The following is a 23,497-nucleotide window of genomic DNA, read 5'->3' as shown; positions in this document are numbered from 1 at the left end:
GCCATGGTGCCAGGAGTTTGCATTTCTTGTACAAATCAGTTTTACAATGCTCACAGTGAGACTTAGCAGGGACAATAAAGTTTTCTGTTGACAAATCACTCAAAATCGGCTGTTCCATAATCCATTTCATTAAGTTAACTTCTTTCACCAGATACTTTGAGGTTTTTTTCACAAAGTCATTGGTTCTGAGCACAAATGGCTGATATGAGAGTGCAAGGTGTTCACTAAAGGATACCTTGGACTTGCAAATACTGTTAGTATTATGAAAAATCACCCCATATTTGTGTAATATTGTGCAGAAGCAAATTCCACGCATGAAGAAAGGAGGGGATGTTATAAAGTGTAGTATGCCTTCAATTCATAGTGTACTCCCACAAGATTATCAGTTTTAGCCATTCACAAATTTCCCTTTGACTAGATCACACCCTTGAAATGGTCGGAGGTCTGATCCTGCCAAGGGCTGAAATAAATCCCTTTCGAGAGTGGGAGGTTCATGAAGGCTTAAAGGAAACAGTTTCTCCATTGCAATAACTATTAGTCACTGGAGAAAATAAAATGCGCTATTGCACAGATATGGCACCGAACGAACAAGTTACGTACTTTCCGTAATGCATTATCTGGTAGAGACAGGATCTAGCCGTAGATTCCTTACTTTAGAATCCTCCCCCAAGGCACGAGACTGGATCCGGAAGATTTTTCACAGCATGTCCGCGCGTCGGAAGAGGGCGTTGCGAGGCTCCATATCAAAGTCATCACACAATGTGATGTCGATGGAGTCGCTGTAACCCCTTTGCCGAAGCGCTGACGTCATTTTCTTCCGTGCCTATTTTCCACACTCAAAATGTCGAACCATGTATAGAAACTGCCTACTGGAACAGTGTGCTACAATAAAAAAACACGTTAGTTTCAAAGGATTACTGAAATAATAATTCAGTATGTGAATTGCAACAACAAAATCATTGAACCCAAAATGGAATTAGCCTAAAAAAATGACTGAGTGCTCAATTCCATATATGAAGGCTTATAACAAAATCATTGAGACCAAAGAGGACCCCGTTCACAGAGTGGGGAGGAAGGGAAGGTTGAAAGGAATCTGCGGCTAGTTCCTGTATCTACCAGATAATGTGTTACCAAAGGTAAGTAACTTGTTCATCTGATAGAGACATCTAGCCACAGATTCCTTACTTTATAATCAATTACCAAAGCATACTCTCCCCGGAGGAGTGTCTGCGAACTGAGACAACTAAAAAGCTTTGAATGAGAACGAAACTGGTCTAGAACCAGAGAAAAAGACCAGACCTTCATAATAATGAAGTGGAGCAATAATAAGTTTCTGTAAGTAAGAAAAACACCTGTGGAGAGAAGCACGGATAAGTAAAGTCAGAAGATATTAAAAAGAATGGAAATAAAATTATCCATGTTAGCATGACAACTGTGGTGGAAGTCAACTTACAAGAGAACAGAAAAGTAGTCAAATCTTAAAGGGGATCTGAACCCATGCATGCTCATCGCATAAGCACCGGGAAAGAACCGCAGTAAGAAAGGTCATAAAGACTTAGAAAGCATGGAAAGAATTGTTACCCATGTAAAAGTTGAGTGAAGGGTGGTGCAACAGTAAGGCAGGGTCGCCTGGAGCAGGATGATGGCGCCTGGCAATTTGTAGGTTGGCGGAGGACCAGAGTAGGGTTTGGCCCAGACCCCTAGTAAAGTGTCCGTTAGTGCCCCATTAAATGGGAGAAGAGGCTCAATATACGTCTGTCCTATTTGAAGGACCGAGGGTAAGAAAATTGTTTTCTACCTCCATGCTGGGGAGCTGGAGATCGAAAACCTTGGCTGACCCACGCATAACCATTACATCGGAAGCAGATTCCTCTGTAACAAGTATGGTAGGAGAAAAGAAGAGCAGTCTGAGGAGAGGGATTGAGGCCATTAGCCTCCGGCAAGTCTTTGTTTCAATTGTCATAATTTTAGGACTCTGCAAACAGATCACCATGGTCTAGACGTCAGAATCAGTACCAAAGGGGGAACGCAAAGTGGACTGCCTCCACTGAGGGGTTGGTATATCCAAAGGAGGAAGAGGCCCCTCAGGTGGATTGAGGAGGGAGTTTGGGGTTGATGGACTTGGTATACCCATCGAGGAACCCAGGGGCCGGCACAGGTCTTTGGATCAGAAACAGGGTTGACAGTGGAGCTAGAGACAAAATGGGCACAGGGGGTTAAACTGGAGCTGAGGGCGAACATGCCTGTGGTACTCCAGATGGAGGCCTGTGGTTCTTTGGTGGCGGAGCCGCACAAAGAGAGTTGGTAGGGGTCCGAAAAGCCAGAGCACAGCTGCGCTGAACTCTTCGATCTGAAGCAGGGTGGGACTCCGCTTTGACTTCTTGAGTTTCTTTTTAGACTTACCTGAACGCTTGGAGTGCAGTGAAGTCTGGGCTATTGAAAGGTTCCCATGAATCTGGAAATGGAAACAAGGCTGGGAACGAACTTTGGACGCAGACCGGGTCATGGAGCGTCCTCGACACGTAGTCCACTTATTCTTGGCAACATAGAACAACTCCTCGTATTCCCCAATTGCCTTCAGGTTCATCAATGCACAAACAGTGCGGGCCTTAGAGTTGTGGCTCAAACCCAGGGGAAAAAGAATACCTGGTGGGGATCTGTCATAGACATTTGTGTGCCACAGTCTATACAGGGCTTGAAACTTGTAGTTTTTGGGAGTGGCATTCCTTGCACACTGGAGAAATTTGAGGTCTAATGTCTCAGAGAGACACAAAGGGAGTTTCGGATCCACACCCGGTGGTGTGGAAAGAAAGGAACTGTTGTCAGCTTGTTGGGTGTGGCACCTATTTAGGCCATACAAGTCATTTCCAGAATGAAACAATGTCAGTGCATAGCCACAAGGCATCTACTTCTGGCAAACAGTGGCACGGCTGAAAAGTTTCCAGATCCAGTCTGATGCCTGGGAAATATTCAAAAAGGTAGGAATCTGTGTCTCGAATTTTCCATCGAAAAGTGTTGCTCACTGCGAAGGTGTACATTTTTGGTCTTAACTCCTCAGGCCTTGTAGGAACAATGCAGCAGCAACATATATTAAATACATTTATTTTTAGTCCTTTGTTACCCGGGTTTTGAATGTCAGGCATGATTTTGTTGACTCTCTCTCCTTAACCTTGTCTGTTCCCCTGCTCATTAAGTGGGCAGTATGGGGACTATCTTGGGCCCTTGCTGAAGCTCTTAGCATAGACATGGTAGGCCTCCCGGAGCGCAATGGTGAGACTTTTCCTCAGAGACGAGTGCTCGGTTCGGCTACATGGACCCATACGTTTTTTGAAGGGTGGGCGATAGGCACTCTGCTAGTTTGGGGGGGGCAGGAGGTTTTGTTACCGCCGAGCAGGTAGGCAGGGTGGGGGGATTGGGAAGATGCAAGGTGGGGTAGTAGGGCGGGTGGGAGGGATCGGAGTTGGGGGTTGATTTTTGTGTTACTTTTGTTTTGGCATGTCACTTTCGATAGGTCAAGGGAGCAGGACTCGGCTGCCGAGGCGCTTGTGGTGTTCTCATTGGCAACAGTATTCAAGATTGCAAGGACATCCTTCCCTTTCTTCCCCTTGCTGGGGTCCTCAGCGGGGTGGGTGTCTGGTATCTACGACATTGGGTGATGGGTACCATGAATAGACAGAAACTCAACCTGTTATCCTGGAATGTGAATGGGCTGGGTGACAATATCAAAAGAGGGGTGGTTCTCCAGTTCTTGAAGCGGCACTCACCGGATGTCATTCTTTTGCAGGAGACCCATCTGTTGGGTAATGGTTGTAAGGCCCTATCTCGGTGGAGATTCCAGATGGCTGCTCATTCTGCCTTTGGTTCTGGTTCCCGGGGGGTGGGCATTTTAGTTTGCAAGTCCTTCCCCCTGACTGTTAATAAGGTCCAAATGGACCCCCTGGGCAGGTTTGTGGCAGTGTCTGGGGTGTGGGAGGGGGCTGCCTTTAATCTGGTATTGGTGTATGTTCCGCCAGGCTTACACACACAGGTATTTATAGATCTTGGGGCTCTCCTCCTGAATCTACCGGATGGGAGACTGTTGGTTGGGGGTCATGGGCCTGGTGGATGTTTGGAGGTATTTACATCCCAGCGAGCTCCAGAACATGCATCTCTCGGGCCCCATCGTAGCATGTCACAAATCAACTATGCACTCACAATTGCGAACCAGATCCATAATGTCAAAGAGATTCAGCATTTGGCTAGGGGAATTTCGGATCATTCACCCGTGCTGTGCAGGATGGAAGTGGGGGAACCCACAGTTGGCCACGTGGCACCGCTTAACCCCTGCTATTTCACTATTCCCTCAGTTAGGGATAAAGCTTTGGGTGAAACCGACCTCTGTTATCAGATGAATCAGGATTCTGTTAGCTCGTCCATTTCCCGCTGGGAGTGTTATTTGGGGGGTAGTGTTGGGACAGATTGCTGAGCAACGCAAGGAAAGATCCTCGGACATTGTGCGCCTAGAGGGGGAGGTCCTGGTCTTGGAACGCGCAGTTCAAACGCAAGACTCTGAAGAATCGCATCACAGGCTCCGAACTAAGATGAATTAATTTTCTGAACTGGCCACTGACGCGGCTAGGGCACAATACAGGGCGACTCTCAGCAGGATTTATGATGTAGGCGATAAGGCAGGCAAACTGCTGGCATGGTTGGATCCTAGAGAGGGGGCGAGGCGAGTGGTGGTGGAAATTGGAACCGCCCAGCATTCTCGAGTTACCGCAAGACATTGCGGATGCATTTGGGCAACACTACCGTTCCCTATACACTTCCAGCACAACCTATTTGGAAGAGGATGCTCTATCTCTACTCCGCGATATAGACATGCCAACCCTTACTGCGGAGGACAGCTCCGATTTGGAGCAAGACTTAACTGTGACCGAAGTGGAGAAAGCCATCCATAACTTGTGGGGAGGGAAAGGATCGGATCCCAAAAGGATCCCCATAGAATTATTTAAGCTGACGGCGAATACCAATGCCACTTATCTTATCTTACTGATATGTACCAGGAGAGTAAAGAGATTGGAATCCTTCCTGAAGACCACAAATTGGCAACCGTCATCGTCAGCCACAAGCCGGGCAAACCTGCAGATCAGTGTTCTTCGTATAGGCATATCTCGTTGCTAAACTGCGAAGCAAAAATCCTTGCGAAAGTCCTCGCCAATCGTCTGTTGCAGGTTCTTCCCACCCTGATCCACCTGGATCAGTCCGGGTTTATGTCGGCAAGAAACACATCTCTTAATCTCCGCCGATTACATGGAGTTCCTTGCAGGGCTGATACCATAAGAGAGGATGCCGTGGTGGTATCCTTGATGCTGCATCGGCCTTCAACACCATATAATGGCCCTATATGTTCGCGGTGCTCCGCAAATTAGGCTTTGGCTTGGAATTCATTAATTGGGTGCGCCTTTTGTATTGCCAACCATTGCCAACCATTGGTGCAGATGGTTGTTAATAATCGCAAGTCCCCTGTTTTTCCCTTGGGAAGGGGCACCAGGCAGGGTTGTCCCCTATCACCTCACCTCTTCGCCTTGGCCTTGGAGCCCCTGGCGGTGTGGATCCGGTGGGACCCAGCTATCAGGGGCCTGAGATGGACTCATGGCTGGGAGGACCGCACATCTTTGTACGCGGATGACATCCTGCTTTATCTTGCCTCCCCGGCGAAATCGCTTGCCGTGGTGATGGACATATTTCACATCTTTGGCAGATTTGCAGGTTACAGGATCAACTGGTCCAAATCTGTGCTCTACGTCCTCCATGGCCAGAAGCCCCGACTTACCCGGGATTGTCAATTGATGGAGGTCGTGGCAGGGTTCAAATATCTGGGTATCCAAAGACTTGTCTAGCTTTTGTGACACCAACCTCCGGCCTCTGCTAACGAGCCTTAAATCAGATGTCCAGCTTTGGAAGCCGCTTCCCCAAACTCTTCTGGGGCGTCCAGCGCTATTTGAAATGATGTCCCTTCCCCGAATTTTATATGGCTACAGTATACACCAATTCAGATAGCAGCGTCGTATTTCAAGGTAATAGAGTCTTTGGTGCGGGAATTGATTTGGGAGGGTAAGCCCCCTGCATTGCCACGCAAAAGCTTACGCTGGGTGGGTGCGACGGTAGAAATGGGCTTCCTGATATGAAATGGTACTACTGGGCTTCACAGCTCGTTGCCGTCAACCAATGCCGGTATAGGCGACACGATGACCCGGCCTTCCGGATAGACCGTTGGCTCCTCCTAGGTGGCGGCTTTGAAGGGGCGGTGTATAGCTAATCTCCGTTATCCGTCCTGTCCGGTCCAACTAAACATGCTGTGCTCGTGTGGAAAGACGCTACCAGGAGTCTGAGTTGGGAGGGTAAACTCACCACGGCCACACTGCCTTGGCACTGTGACCAATTGGGTCGATTGTCGCAGTCCCAGGGATTCGAAAAATGGGAAACCATTGGTATCTCCAGAATTTGGGACCTTTGGAAATCGGGCAAGGTCCTCCCATTCTCCCAATTGCAGCAAGAATATGAAATGGCCAATTCCGAACAGTTTTGGTATCTCCAAATCAGACACGCTTTGCGCGCAGTTCTCCCAAAAGAGACTGACCTCCCTGAGTACTCTCTGCTGAAGGACAGGATTTTGGATGGCGACTTGCCAGAGAAGGCTATATCCCTTATATACAGAAAACTCATTAACAACATGCTGGATCTGTTCATCCGCCTCAGATGTAAATGGGATCACGATGTGGCTGGGCTGGATGACGAGGAGTGGCGGGCTGTAGTGGCGTCTCCGCAGGAGGTCGCCATTTCTTCTAGGTTCCGACTGGTCCAGCTCAAAATCCTTCACAGAACATATTTGTCTGGACCCTCTCTGGTCCATATGGGCTACGCCCCAGATGTTAATTGTGTACGGCACTCTGGGCAAGAGGGCACCTTTATTCACACACTGTGAGAATGTGCTACAATACAGAAATATTGGGGGAGGGTGTTACATATGATGTAGGAGGCGTTGGAACAGCAAATACCATGTAATATCAAATTGATTTTGTTGAACATCTGGGACCCACAGACCTCAGTGCTAAGGAGAGAATTTGGGTAGCGCTGGGCTTCATGGTAGCCAAGCGTAATATTGCACGTCTATGTAGGGCCCCGAACCCACCCAATATTGCAGAGTGGACCAGGGACATTGACTGGTGTATGGTGACGGAGGTGCCTATATATGTCTCTAGAAGATGTCCGACGAAATGGTCACAAATATGGGGGCCATGGAACACTTTTCGTGGGGATATATGTGAACCACCTGAGAGCGGGGAGGAGGGTGCTGCTGTAATGGTATGACATATGATTTTTGACGACATTTGTAATGTACTGTGCCATGAGTGATTGCTGCTGTGTTAATGTGCTTCACAGACCCTTTGAACATTGTGGTGCTTTGATTGTTTACATGCCTTTTTTTAAAAAAAGAGTTATAAAAAAAATATATATATATTTATTTTTAAACAAGAAATAAATAAAGTTATTGAATAATGTGGTACCTTGACTCATACGCTGAAGGTTCGAAAGGGAACAATTTGGAAGAGCTTTCCACAAATAGAGCACCTCAATGGCTGCCAGCACACACAATTCTTGATTTGGAATTTGCTTTCTGAATTTATCAGCCTGCAAACATTATAAAAAAATAATTACCATATGAATATAAATAAGCATCCATCAATCTAACATAGTACAGTAACAAGGAAAAATACCTGCCATCAGTAGAAGTTTTTTCTGAGGTCACAAATACCTTGGTTGAATTACAGTAATGAAAAGGCTTTAGTCCTACAGGGAAACGTTTTAAAACTAGACAAATGGTTATCTGGCATTTTCTTTTTTTTAAAATATATGTTTATTATTTTTGTTGATACAGGTATAAAAACAGCACTAAACAGAATAATTGGGTTGTCACCCAACGTACTGACAGGAAAACGTATAAACAGTAAACAGTCTGGAATTAAAACCACGTCCCTTCCTTTACCCCTCCTCCTACCAACCAGACATTGACCAGTCTGCCCCCACATGTAGCAACAAAGAAGCATAAGAAGAATAGAGTCCATGCTTGCATCATATACCATCATAAATCAATGATATGGATGATGTGGATTTGGCTTTCTGGCAGCCAAAATGTGGAATTCTCTTCTTCTCGTCTTGCTTAATCAGGAAAAAGCAGAGCCAGCTTTCCGAAAGAATCTTAATACCTTGCTTTTTAGATCCGTATAGTACCTTGCTATTCATCTGAGCTGATTCATCTGATCTGGTTTTTGGGAGTGAAATTGTAGCTCTGGACACTTCAGTCGAAGTAACTGCACGCTTTATAAGTAACTTTATTATTATTATTATTATTATAGTCATCACAGCGCTGCCTGGTGTTGGCTCCGCACTGCATTCAGCATGTCCAGGGAGTAGTATTGTATTCATCTGCCCACACTCATCTCCATTTCTGGGGGCACCCCCTATTGGCATACATTACTTTTTCTGCTACCATGTACATATCCATGGCAGTTTTCCATTCTTGAATAGTTGGCAATCACAACCCCCCCCACCCACCCTCTCCCCCACATCCCACCATCCAGTGCCTGGCTAGACCTTTCTTTGCCACAACCAGTCCCAGACTGAAGAACATCTTAGCCTTTGGCATATCAACATCATTAGGGATTCCCAAGAGAATACATTTAGGGTCTAGTGGAATCGGGTCCATAGAACTCTGTTAAGTTCCTTGGCAATCGTCCCAGAGTAAGCCTGGATCAATGGGCAGCTCCAAATGGTGTGAAGAAGGAACCTGCACGCCCATACATTTCAAATAACATGGATATTTTGCTCTCCCCATTGCATGGGGCTGCGGCCTATCATAGTACACACTATGAAGAATGTTGAACTGTGTCAGATGAAGTATCGATTTTATTGCTACTTCTCTCGGGTGCATCAACACCGCCTCCCAATCGATATCTTCCAAGGCCCCCACATCCTCCTCCAATTTCGTCTGTAGTTGGAGTAACGTATTGGGCATAGTATTATTGGGAGTTTTGTAGATTAGTGAAATCGCACCCTCGGCCAATTCATCCATGATCGCCCTTCCAGTGGGGCAAATTCTGGTATTCCCTCTCCAGGTAGCTGCTTTTATTCCCAATGCATGTCTTATCTGTGCGTATCTCAAGGATTGATTCGAATTTATTCGATATTAGGGCTGTAATTAGGAGAATGGCATCAAGTCTCCCTCTTCTAACAGTCTTGCAGAGAACCAGGAGACTCCAGGCCTCGAAACCCCGTATTTTTCTCTAGAGTTCCCTGGCATTGTTTATCATAACCATGCAATACCTAAACTCTCAAGAAGATTTTTTGTCAGTTGGTTCAGCTTGTCATTACCTATGGGAACACAAAACAACTTCCGTTTGGCTTCATTTCGCGATATGATAAAACTTGACACATGTGCTCTATCAAATTTCTCTCAAACATTGTATAACTCTTTAGACCAGTGCTTCCCAAACTATTTAGAACATGATCCAGAACAACAAACCTTTGTGACCACCTATCTTTAACGTACATGAAGCAGGACAAAAAATACTTTTAAGGAGAACGGACCAGTAGCACTTTGCTGCCTCCTCCTGCTCCTCAAAAATAATAAATGTATAATTATAATTAAAAAATAAACTAAACAAAGATCATGGAAGGGGCAGAAACGGGGAACAGGAGGGTACAGCAATGGGGTGTGGAAGTTTGAGAGAAAAACTAGAACTCGAGGGAGAAGCAACCACGAAGAAAGCAAACAAGGGGAGAAGCACTTGAGGACGAGTGTAACACAAGGGAGGCGGTGGAGAAGCACATGAGGAAGAGAAGTACACAAGGGAGACAGCTGGAAAACACATGCACTCCCATGGAAAGCTTCATCAAAAAGAAAAATGTGGTTCCCGAAAAAGTAAGCAGTGGAAGGGTTCAAGTATAGAGGCCATGCTTTGGAGAGGGGGGGCGGCGGCTCATTGGACCACACACAGAAGAGGAAGGCAAGCCCACACAAGACAACAAATAAAAAGCAGGCTAAGAAGAGTGCCAACAATGTCAACCAATGGTAAGCAAAGGAGGATTCGAAGCCCTCTGTAAGTTCACAGTAGGTTTTTCGCAACCAGGCTGTCTGGTAGGCTTGACCTAAAAAGCTAAGTAAAACAAAAAACAGTGCAGGATGGGCTACTCATGCCTTTCATCAGATAATGTGTAAGATTTGCAGTGATACTGAAGCAATGCACTTCAAGGTCCCTTTTCTTATGGTACATTTTAATCTACTTAGGCAGGAGTTACATTCAATTTTATACGCTACAATTTCACTTCAAAGATCAGTGATCAATCACACCTTTCAAGAATTGTTAGAGTTTTCTACATATTACTCATCATCAATAGCTCTTTGTTACCCTATGGAACAGTAACAATAGCTGGTAAGATAAGCGGTACACGACTTCACGCAGGAGCGTGCAACGATACAAACCCTAATTTTCAAAGGGGGACCTGAACCAGTACATTCGGTCCAAAGGGATACAGGATACCAATAATCATCCCTTGTTGTAGAGCAGAGATACGCGTTTGGCCATTTTCAGAAACAGCGACTGGGCCAGTAACCTTGTACGCCATAGGTGTGTTATGTTATGTTATGTTAGGGGGGTATTTCTAGAGCGCACTGACACCGTGAGTTTCCTGGCGCTGATTGGGAGATCAGTGAGATAGCAGATAGAAATTAGCCGGATTGGGGGAAAAGCCAAGTTTTAAGAGATTTACGAACGAGAATGTGTGATAGAGTGACTCCCTCACAAGAATCAGCTTGAACCAGAGGAGTCTACATTCACCTTCCGTCACCAGGTTTAAGATTATACAATATCAGCTCTGATTTTAATCGTCCAGTAGGATCTTTTTAGACTCCGTTAATCATGTTGCGGTTATTTGTATAATTACTTAGAGGTTTTTAACTGATTACATGTGTATCATTTTCATATATATTGTGTTGAGAGTCCACAAAAGTCTCTGTCTTGAAAAAGATGGCGATATGAGATTCCATTGAAACGCGTCGGCGCTCCATTGAAAAGTACACAATCTGTCAAGTGGCTAGACAAATGAGTATTTTATGAATTGGATAATACCTGGCACTAGCGGGAAAGTTTTTCCCCACGGATGTGTAGGCTACTTATGACATAGGGTTGTATGTCGTGTGATATGTACTCTCAGTTTTATTTTTATTTTTCCATATTGGTTATAAACAAAAAGTCCTATTAGGATGGTCTTTATGTGTTGTCAGAATTGTTTGTTGGACAATATTCCTATCATGTATTATTGTCTTTAGGATTATTTGCGTATTTTAACTGTTTTTTATTCAATACATTGATTTTGTATTTTATTGCATCTGATTTTGTCAGGATTATCTATTGGGAATATATGGTCTCACTTCCAATGAATGCAGGCGGTATGAGTGATTAAGAATGAGTGGAACAGATTGATTTAAGTGGTGATTTTTTCTCCAAAGGATAAAACTTCTGTAATACTACAGTAACAATAGGTACAACATAATTTATGGTGCAAGCCAATCTAACCACGGTGGGGCGCTCCAAAGATTGGAGGAGACAACTGCCTCATTTTGATTGCACAATTAAGATTTTGTTTTTGGCTATCATACTACAATACCAGCCGTGTCAGTAACTTCTTAACTTCTCGAACTCAGAGGAAGATACATGTTTTCTCTGCAGGGCTTTTGATGAAGTCTGTAGCCTTTCCTCCTTACCTTAGGATGTGACAGATGGTGTCTGACTGAGCACCAGTTACCCTGGGTTCTCTGACTCCCAATACAACACACCTTGGCATATGGACCTCGTCTTCCTCCCTTGTGCTGTGTGGAGCTAGGCAAGTAGCACACAGGTTGTCTTTAGAGAAAGGAGAATCTTCATGTTAGTCCACTTACAAGCATCCTGGTGCATAGGTTCTCTATAGGGGCAGATCGTTGCTTTTATCGCATTCACTTTTGTGTTGGTACCATCATCTCCGGAAACAAGATGGAAGAGGACCTTTATTATCAGCTTAGCTATACATCCTGAAGTATTTACCTTCTAATGCTGCCAGAGGCACTTTCTGAAATCAAGTGGCCATGAACTCCAACAAATGAGTTAAAGTTAGATTTTTGAGGGGGAAGCATTCCTGGTTCTTAACACTTTCATGGACGCTATCAGATAAGATAATCTCTCCTCTGGTGGAAGGAATTCCCAAAAAGGTATCAAGAGATGAACTTTTGAAAAAGAGCCTCCAAAGAGGGTTCGACAAGGGTTATGGTCCTAGTTCAGACAGATAACCAAGAAGTGAACAAGGTGCAGGGTGATTTGAAGCTATCAGTAGACCTCTCTTCTGAAGTGAGATTGTATGAGTTTGTCATCATTCTCCATTACCAGACTTCGAGTTGAGCAGTCATAGTCATAAACTTTATTCGATCAAATGCAAATTGATCATAAAAGTACAAGATACAATTTCCAGCATAAAATACAAGTAAAAAATGAAAAAAAAACATGTATATATTAAAATAAACCTATTTACAATATTCACTTTCTTTATGACGCCTAACATAGTTCATTTCATCTGATCTATTTTATCATTTTCAGACCCCAAAATGCTATTCAAAATTTTCAAAATACAGGGCCATTTACTATTAACATCGTCCTCATATTTCTTTTTTTTAACACTGGCCCACAGAAACAAAGCTAGTGAAAAACATGTCAATGGATCTGATAGACTTTAAAAAAAATGTAATGACACCCGGCATTGGTTAAAATTCATTTTCTTTAGCAACGGCTTTAAATACATATCCCTTTCCTTCTTATAGAGGTTACAGAACAAAATTAAGTGCAAATCCATTTGTCTGGACAGTTTGTCACATGGGCACTGGATTAAGTCTGCATGCTTATAGCTTTTATTAGGATAGCCTAGCATGAATGGAATCATATTTAGTCGAAACCGTAGCAGTATAAATCTATGCTGTGGATTTGGGACATCTGCCAAATAAAAAAGCCTCTCTCAGATATCAAGGGGTTTAACCCGTATATTACAACTGCCTGCTTCTTTCTATGTTGCTCCATTCTCTCATTCTCCACCATTTCCTGAAACAAGGCTTTAATCTTTTGTTTGGAGACTTTATTGCATGTAGATGGGTCATTGAAAAGTTGCGGAAGACCAATTTTATTCAAGAGTGTTTCAACAGAGCCCAACCATCTCGACATCCTCGGGTTGTCCATGTTTAAACAGCTCTTTATTATAATTTGAGTCAGTGGCTCTGTGTCTCTCCTCCATATTTAGTGCCACAAAAAGATAGGGGCCAACTGTAGTGTATCTGATTTAAAAAAAAATGTTTTTATTGCAGATTCACAAACAAAGCATCGAAGTAGGTCAACCTTCTCACTCTTGACATCTCAAAGCACATTCTTGTCATGAAATTGCACACAGCCATTCAGCCCACATCCCGGAGGCTGGGGCGGCGTACCTGAACGTTCCATTAAAGATATCATGGTGGCCACCTCATAGAGATGTCCGGTCAACAACACAATTTAGTACCTGCATTTTATACCACCCAAACTCCCCCCTCGAATTTACCGCCGAATATAGCCAACCAACCATGGTGAGTGATGCCAGTATTATCAGAGCCCGCAATTTCCAGCCATACTCCAGAACCTTCCCGTGGTGGTTCTCTCCGGGGTCTATCGTGAGCCAATCTATGTGTGTACAAAGTATCATGTTCCGAATGTTCCTTCCTTCATCTGTAACCACGAGTCCCCTCTGCGGGCATCCCTCCTATTGCTATATTGGGTCCCTAATTATCCCCCCCGCCCCACCCTCCCCCCAGCTGCTGCTGATGTGGGCTGCAATTGTAGGTTCTGACTCAAGAGTTCGTCACCTGAGGATTCTATGCATTCGCTCTTACATGCCCCATGAAACCCCCTTCTCCGGATACCCTCTACTCCTCATCCTCTGTCAGGTAGTCCTTCAAGGCCTGTACTATCGTCTCCCAAGCCCTCGCCATCTCCAAGCCCTTAACGTTTGCAGTCCTAGCAGCCTGCCACAACCTAACCACACCCTCACATCTGGACCATTTCAGCAGCTCATTCATCCATCTCCTAACTGATGGGCCCTCCTTGGACTTCCAGTGCCAGGTGATCTCTCTCTGGGCTAATATGAGTCCTAGGTCAATGAATTTACTTGTGATTTTCGTCCTGGCCGTGTGAGGGAACCAAAGCAGTAGACAAGTCGCTATGTCAAACTCCACTTCGCGATCAGTGACTGCGTACAGAAGTTCCCCAACCTCTGGCCAATACGTCCCCAGCTTCGGGCAATTCCATAACAAATGGTTAAGCTCCACCTCAGGCGCTAAGCATCTCGGGCACGCTGCATCTTGTACCCGGAAGCACCTTCTGATCTTCCCCGGGGTCAGATAAGCCCTATGTAGTACAGAAAAATGCACTTGCTGGAAGCGGGCATTTCTGCATCCCTTCCACGTCCTCTTCAGAATATGTCCCCAGACCGTGTCTGGTATGGGTTTGCCTATGCTCTCCTCCCATTTCTCTTTCAGTGCTGTAATCTAGAGTGAAGGCAGGTAACCGCTTTGATCGTTCCCGCAGCCATCACTACATATTGACAGGCCATGGTCGTGTCGGGTTCCGCCAGCCCCCCTTTCCAGTGTTTCTGCATCGCCGCGACCACCGCCGCATGCAAGAGGTAGCTCCCATCCGGGAGACCAAACTGGTCCTGTAGTACCCTGAAGGGGACCAGCATCCCATCAACATACAAGTCTCCCACCATCTGTAGGCCCATAACTTCCCATTCCAATAGAGGAGACCAATCACCGCCATGCGGCAGCGCCGTCAGCATCCCCAGAGGAATCTCCGGCGCGTATGGTCGTGCCGCCTTCGCTCTTTTCAAGCTCCTATGCCAGCACAACCGCAGGGTTTTCTCTTCCATGGTCAGGCCTCTCAACTCTAGTTTCTGTTGCATGATTCTATACGATAGGATGTGTCTCTGGATACCTGTCCCCCGTTCCTGGTCCGGGCCCCTAAATTCTTTAGCAATGCTTTGGGTTAATATCTGCAATTGTGCCGCTAGGTAATACAATTCAAAATCGGGAACCGCCATCCCTCCTTCGAGTTTGGGTCTCATCAGTGTATTCAGTGCTACCCTGCGTCTCCATGCCCCCAAAGAAAGTCAATAACCATCGTTCTCAATTCTTTGAAGATCCACGGAGGAACCCACACCGGCAAGGTGCGGAAGTAATAGAGCAACCTGAGCAAAGCCACCATCTTCAGTAGTGCCACCCGGCCCTGCACCGATAAGGGCAGGGAGGCCCAAAAGGTCATGCATCCCCTCAGAGCCCTTATACAGCGCCCTATGTTCCCTTCCAGCAGATTCATAGCATTGTGGTATATGCGGACCCCTAAATAGGTACAGCAAGTTCCCTCCCAGACCACATCTACTGTAAGAGGGGGATAAGGCGTATCCGCCCGCAATGGAAAAACACATGTTTTATTCCAGTTTACCTTGAGGCCCGACAGCCTTCCGAAACTTGACAGCATCTCTACTGCCCCCTCTAGTGCCCTTTCTGTGTCTTCGAGGTACAGCAACAAATCATCTGCGTACAGCGATATGTGATGAAACTCCCCACCATTCCCAATCCAATTATACAACGCCCCTGTCCGTGCCTGTGCTGCCAGTGGCTCCATCGCTAATGCAAATAACAGGGGGAGACAATGAGCATCCCTGCCTCGTAGCCCTACACACCGGGTAGTCGGAGGATATAACAGACCCCAGTCGCACCCTAGCTGCCGCAGAAGAGTAGAGAACTCTTGTCCAGCGCCCAAATACACCCCCTAGGCCGAACCTCTCTAGTACTTTATCAAGGTATCCCCATTCTAGGCTATCAAACGCTTTTTCGATATCCACCGACATTACTGCTGGTTTTTGATCCGCCTCCAAGGTACTGTCCAGTAGACGGATTAAACGGCGGATGTTTATTGAGGTGTTCCTAGTAGGAATAAACCCAGCTTGGTCCTTGTGGATTAGCATGGTCATATGTGGCAGCAATCTAGTGGCCAAAATGCGACTCAGAATCTTGTAATCCACAGTCAGCATGGACAGGGGCCTATACGATGTAACGTCGGTGGCCTCCCTACCAGGTTTCAGCAGCGGGACCACCAGTGCTTCCCTCATCGATTGGGGTAGATGCCCCAGATCCATGGCCTCAGAGTACACAGCTAGCAGCTTGGGCGCCAAAACATCAATATATTTCACATAAAATTCAATCGGTAGGCCATCCACCCCTGGTGCCTTGTTCCTAGCCATCTGTTTGATGGCCACTCTAATCTCCGACACCGTTATGGGACCGCCCAAGACCTTCGCAGTAGCTTTGTCCAGCACCGGGAGTTGAACATTCTCTAGGTAGCTTTCAATGTCAGGAGGGCCGACCTCCAGCCGACTTTCATACAAAGTCGTATAATACGTCAGAAAGCGTGCCAAAACTGTAGCTTGCGAGTAGACTACCTCTCCCGTCTCCGTCTTTATGCTCATGATCGGACAACCTCTAGGTTCTGGATTAGCAAGTTTAGCCAGTAAAGTACCCACCTTATCTCTTTCTGCATGCACCTTGGTGATATACAGCTTATAGTCATAACACCGCAGTCGCTCCGTTTCCATCGCAACCAGTTCCTTTGCTTCCTGCAGCCGGTCCTGTAATTCTGGTCGCTCAGGCCTACTCTGCTCTAGATCTCTCAGCACACATTCCGCTTTCCCCAAATCAGCCAAAACCGTTGTTCTCTCATTCGAAAACCTGCCCATGCAAATGCCCCTCACTACCACCTTCATAGCATCCCATTCTACCAACCTAGTGGCAGCTGAGCCCTCATTCTCGTCAAAATAGTGCTCAATACCCTGGTGGACCGTATCACTGAACACCAGGTCCTCCAAAGTATCAGGCCACAACATCCATGTGGGAACTGCCAACCTCGTTCGCTGCCACTGAACCGTTATCAGTAAGGGATTATGGTCTGAAATGGTTCTAGCCAGGTATTCTGTGTGTGTCATCATGGCAGCCAGGGGGCCACTACACAAGATGGAATCTATCCTAACATGTAAAGCATGCAGTGCCGAGAAGAAGGAGTAGTCCCTAAAAGCAGGATGTTGCTCCCTCCATACATCAATAAGGCCCCATCTCTCTTGCCAATCCTTCCTGTGTGTAGCTAGCCTGCGTACTGGGGAGTCGGCCAGTGGCGGGTGTGATCTATCCAGCAATACATCGGTGATGGAATTGAAGTTGCCTCCCAATATTATGGGACCCGCTAAAAAGTGTGCCAGCGAACCTGTTAATTTATCAAAAAAACGGGCCTGGTCTGTATTGGGGGCGTATACAGTGCATAGAACCACGTCACGGCCATACAACCTACCCTCTACTGCTACAAATCGACCTTCAGGGTCCACCAGATGGTTGTGGCCTGAAAAGGGACCCCCGCTCTTACCCATATCAACATTCCCCTGGCAAACGCCGAGTAAGACGTGCCAAACACCTGGCCATGCCAAATGGGCCTTGTATCGCCTTGACATAGTTCGAAGTCCGCGGACATTCCATGTAAGACATTTCAAGTTAGGTAACGTCCCTATTGCAGCCGACCCCCAACCACCTCAACAGTATCAATCGACTACCCACATCATTGCAGCAAAACCCCCCGCTCAAAACACCCCTGAAAACTCCCACAACCCCTCTCTCCAGAACAGGACCTAATAACACAACATCAGCCCCCATCCAAACCAGTAACACAACACACATTCTACTACTCTGTAGTAGTCACTACAGAAGGCCTTAAGGGCAACAGGAGGGTGATTCAGAGCCAACCGGGGGCAGGCAGGGCCCTCACCCCGAGCCCAAGATCCCATGTGGTGCTCCGACACAGTACCTGCTACTCTGCAGATCACCAGGTTAATCAGTGCCAGCAGAACTAGTGATCATGGTCCTTGCTGGAATTGTCACTCATTAAAGATCCCATCCGCCGTCTGAGGGGTGACCGACGGCCCCCCAGAGCTGTCAACGTCCGAGATGTCTCCTCCAGATTTTCCCCCTTCCTCTTCAGATTCCGAACCCACCGATTGTCCCTCCTGTTGTGAGCCCGTTATGACTGCCGTTGCCGACAAAGCTCCTTTTTTGTCCGCTGCCATTTGGTCATCCCGCATCGCTCTCTTGAGTTTGTTTCGCTTGCGGATGCGTTGTGACTTTCGCACCTGGACAGGTTTTTGTCTCTCTTTTTCTCCTCTACCCCTTCGGTCCGTTCCAGCCCGATACAACTCGAGCCATGACCACACTTCGTCAGGGTTCAGAAAGACATGGGTTGATCCGTCCAGGATCACTCGCAACTTGGCAGGGAAAACCAGGGAATACTGTATGCCCTCGTCTCTCAGTTCTTTTTTCACTGCCAGATAAGAGGCCCTACGTTTTCGGACCTCCTGCGTGTAGTCGGGAATGATCGTGACCGAGCTGTTGTCCACCTGGAAAGGACCCCTCGAGCGCGCCCTCTGTATCAGCAAATCTCTGTCTCTGAAATGCAGTACCTTGACCACCACTGGTGGGAGTGGACGGCCCGGCAAGGGCGGGCGGGCAGGGAACCTGTGCGCTCGTTCCAGGGAAAAGAAGGGGGAGAGTCCCTCCGGGGCCACAACCGTTTTAAACCAGTTCTCCATGTAAGTCACTGCATCATCCCCCTCCACTTTTTCCGGCAGGCCCACCACCCTCACGTTGTTCCTCCTATTGCGACTTTCGGAGTCCTCCGCCCTCTTCTCCAGCGTCGCCAAGCGATCAAGGATATCCGTCACTTTGTGCTCCACGGTCACCACCGCCGGTTTAAGCTCCTGAAGCAGTAGCTCATTTTCTTTTACTCAGTCAGCTAGTTTGGCATGATCCGCCCTCAGGAGACCCAGTCCCGTGGCGACCTGCGCTATGTCTTGATGCAGGGACTCCTTGGTCGCAGCTATTGCGTCCAGTATCCCATCCAGTCTTTTGTTCAGTCTTTCCTCCTGCGCTGAACCTTCCGAATCGGTGTGGGACCTGCCATCCATCTCCGGTCCTTCCGCCTGGTCCTGCCCCTGTTTCACTTTCAGTTCGCGACCACTGGCGGCCATCTTGATCACCGAAATCACCGTTTCGGTTCCACTTCCAAGGGATTTCTCGGTCCCTATGTCAGTTCGCCGAGTAATAGTGGTCCCTCGATCTTTTCTCCCCGCACCTTAATCTTAGTTGTTTCCCGATTTGCGGCTGCCACTACCAGGGGTTAAGTCGTCTTCAGTCAGTCTGAGGGCCTTACATCTGTGTCCAAAATGGCCGTTCACCATCCGTTGCGTCTCCCTCCGGTGGGGCAACGATCACCCCCAGACAGCACTCCCACAGGGACTTAGTGGCCCAAGAGCCTCTCTTTGTCCAGTTTAATGTCGCCCTCTCTGTGGGCTCACTGTGCCCTCTTAATACAAGAGTCGAGGAAGTCCCAATACAATAGCCTCCTGGCTGCTATGTAAATGTGGAAAAGCCAGTTGCGTGCTCCAGGTCTAGTCAGTAAATGCCGTTTTAATCTGGAGTGTTGCTCCGCGTGGTATATTACACCGTATGGTCCCGGTGTGCAACCCTCTGCACCAACCGATCTCTTCACAACCGCTTTCTGTACGGCCGTGCCGTGCAAAAGTGCCGCTTCGGATCTCTGATCTCGTCACCAGTCGTCGGCCCGTAACAACGATCGCTCCTCACTCAGCTCAGCGGTCGCTCTCATGATCTGTCGCTCTGCTCAGGGAGTGAGGCCTCATCGGGGCTCCAGCCTGGTTCTATCGACCAACCACGGGTTCGGATTGGGGTTCAAGTCGTTCTCACTTCCCCGTCTTCCCTCGTGCTGTGCACCTCTTCACAACTCCCCTGCATCCATCCATTGTCGGGTGCTCCGCGGCAGCAATCGTCTCGGGCCACGTTCAGGGAACGAGGTCTTCCTCATGCGGTCGCCATCTTAGGTTGCGGATGTCGTCGCATCGATCGTAATTCTCTGAGGTGGCGGGGAGTTCACTTTATTGCAGCCACATCGGTTGACCTGTTCATGGTGTGAAACCCGCTCCGCCCGCTCCGTCAGACACTTTCCTCCGCTATTCTCCAGCCGCAGTCCTTCGCATCTCGTCTTTCACTCTCTTCGGCTCGGGGCTGCCGCCATCTTGTAGTCAGAGCGCAACACCTCCAGCTCCGAAATCGGCTCTCCTTACACTATTCGGCCTCCTGTTTCTCCGAAAGTATGCTCCTCCGCTACCCTCGGTGTTCCCAGCAGAGAGCCTGCGCTGCAATCGGCGCTTAGGCGAGGTTTATCAGGAGAAATTGCGGGATCGGGCACGGAGCTACAGGCTCACGCCGCCATCCCTATCGGCGTCCAAGCCACGCCCCCCCCCCTTCAGTGTATCTGATATATAAGAGGGACCCAGTTCTATGTGTAAAAGGTCATTATAGGCTGAGGCTGGGAGGCCAAATAAGGGAAGGAGTCAGCCACCTCTATTCTCTCCTTCTCCACGTGTAAATAGAGAGTTCTATCTCTTTTTCTCGCTCCCACTATTACCGCAAAGGTCTTAGTATGGTTTACTCTTAGTTCTATTGAATCCATAAAGGCTACATATGAAGTTATCAAATGTTGTAGTTGAGCAGTCATGTTCTAAAATGCACTTTACATTTCAAGCTGTACATAAGCAAGTGTGAATTATCTCAAACTGTTTATGGGAGGTTGCCAACAAAAAGCACATCATAAAGCAGATGCTAAAGGAAACAGACAGGCTCCATCTATCGAGCTCGAAACCTATGGGACGCATTGATGATCACTTCAACCTCTGAGAACTCGATGGAGTACTTTGGGTCCAATATACATTACATATTACGTTTTTTGGAATCAGGAAGTACTGACAAAATTGCTACATCCAAGCCCTTCCACTTAGCGCTTTGAGCTTGTTAGATGTTTCACAGCTTTTAAAAGAAAAATACAACTATTCTCCTACACAAAATGTAATTGTATTTTGTGTAAATGGTTCACTTCGGTACTTCTACTTTCCTGCTTTTTACAAACACATCAGCATTAACTACACTAAAGACAAGAACATCAAAAAGGCATCCTAAGCTCCTTTGATATCATGTTGCTCTGGATTGGCTTTAATGTGTGCTTTTATTTTTCTTACCGTATATTAATATAAAGGAATTAACATTTAAACGCATTGCACACATTTTTAGCAAGGAAGGAATAAAATATCAAGCTACTGATTACGTTTTGTTATAGTCAAACACTTCATTTTTAGGTCAGGTGAAACCAACCTCTTCTGTACATTTCAGAGAGAATGGGCTTTGGGTTAGCCTTTGCTCTGAGACTGTGACAATCATAATGGATTTTAGTCTCACCGTCAGACTATGAAGTGCGCTAGTCTGGTTCCTAGGGAGCGATTGCACTGCAATTGATGGGGAGCACTGCTTTAAGCATGTGGCAGAAACGACTTGGTAAATGCAGAAGCCATCTTGAAAAATATGGCTTTTTCCACATAAAGTAACAAGTGCCAAATTAGATTCAACTGCTTACTTGACATATAAAAATACAGGAGTGTAAATGTTCTATGATAATAACTTGTCTGTGTTATCTTTAAAGAATTTTTGCTTGTGTGCAAAAAGTTCCAAAAAGATTAAAAGAATACAATTCCTCAAACTTACCACCTGACAAATATTATACAGCAGTTGCATACTTTTCATATTTCAAGTAAGGCTTTTGTTTCTTATTTTAGTTATGATTTTAGATTGCCTGAATCTTTTGCACGAACCTAGAAGATACAACACTTATTGCCTGAGGGCAATGATCACATTTCAAGGCCTTTCTTTGTATACGTTGATCACAGCTGCCCACTCTCCAGTTTTTGTTGGTGACTGTCCCGGCAAATTGGAGACTGTCCTGGGTAATTTACTAATCCGGGACAGTCCCGGCATGCCTTCCTTGGCGCATAATTGATGAATCCCTTAACTTTCACGATGTGCAGGCTGCTCGCTTTAATACGTTCAAATAAAACGTGATATCTGTCCTGTGTGTGTAAAACCTCTGGTGGAGTATTTTCGTCAGGAATCCAGCAGATGGCACTCCCTTTTTTATTTTGAAATGTTATCAACATCTTGCTGTACTTTTCTTAATCCTGTTATTTATTACAAGAGGCAAAAGTGAACCTTAAATGATGCTGATTATGTGGGTTGGAAGGAGTGGGCAGAGCTGTGGGACAGTGGGTGTGGTAAATTTTCAAGTAGGTAATTGATAGCAGTGCTGCAAAGTGTCCCTGGAATATTTTTCAAATGTTGGTAATTAAAACTAGCATTTCACATAGAGACAAGGACTTCAAAAGTGTAAGAACTATAGGCCGCCGACAACCTCACGAAGTGGATCACCATCTGCGCGGACGAGCTCGCCCCGCTGAGGACCCCGCCCAGCAGACCCGGCAGCAAGAAAGCCCCTTGGTTCACCGACGAACTCAAGAGCTCCAAGAAGAACTGCCGAGCCCTCGAGAAAGTCTGGAGAAGGGAACCTACACCGGACAACAGGACCTCCTTCAAGCTTGCCACCCGGAAGCACCACCAGCTGATCCGCGCCGCCAAGAAAACAGCATTCAAGGAACGGTTGGACAACGCACACAACTGCAAGGAACTCTTCAACATCGTGAAACAGCTCTCCAACCCCAGCGCAGGAAACAACGACATCACCCCATCGCAAGACCTCTGCAACTCCCTCGCTTCATACTTCCACAACAAGATCACGGACATACACAACAGCTTCAACAACCATCCAACGCACACCATGACCGAACAATCACCCCCCACCACCACCCTCCACGCCTGGACCCCGATCAGCACCGAAGACACCATCCGCACGATGAACTCCATCCACTCCGGATCACCGACCGACCCCTGCCCTCACCACGTCTTCAACAAGGCCGACACTGTCATCGCACCCCACCTGCGAGACATCATCAATACATCCTTCGACACCGCCACCTTCCCTGAGAGCTGGAAACACGCCGAACTCAGCGCTCTACTCAAGAAACCAACAGCGGACCCCACCGAACTCAAGAACTACCGCCCCATCTCGCTCCTCCCGTTTCCAGCCGAAGTCATCGAGAAGACCGTCAACAAGCAGATGGCCGCCTTCCTCGAGACGAACGGATCCCTCGACCCCTCACAGTCCGGCTTCCGAGCCAATCACAGCACCGAGACCGCCCTCATCGCCGCCACCGATGACATCCGAGCCCTGATGGACAATGGAGAAACAGCAGCCCTCATCCTCCTAGACCTCTCCGCGGCCTTCGACACGGTCTGCCACCGCACCCTAGTACAGCGCCTCAGCAACAGCGGAATCCAGGACAAGGCACTGGAATG

The 23,497-nt window shown here is 47.0% G+C and overlaps 1 protein-coding gene across 1 annotated transcript in view; it reads right to left on the bottom strand.

Moving 5' to 3' along the window:
* Positions 1-23,497, bottom strand: part of TTC39C (tetratricopeptide repeat domain 39C) — a 512,445-nt gene that overhangs the window by 89,437 nt on the left and 399,511 nt on the right. The window contains exon 10 of the mRNA XM_086965646.1: positions 7,551-7,674. Coding sequence (XP_086821772.1) covers positions 7,551-7,674 — 124 coding nt within the window. The remainder of the gene's footprint in view (positions 1-7,550; positions 7,675-23,497) is intronic.

This window comes from Lissotriton vulgaris, chromosome 4_1 (genome assembly GCF_964263255.1).
Source record: "Lissotriton vulgaris chromosome 4_1, aLisVul1.2, whole genome shotgun sequence".
Classification (NCBI taxonomy): Eukaryota; Metazoa; Chordata; class Amphibia; order Caudata; family Salamandridae; genus Lissotriton; species Lissotriton vulgaris.
Note: the sequence above shows the minus strand (reverse complement) of the source record. Positions and strands in the feature narration are given on the sequence as shown.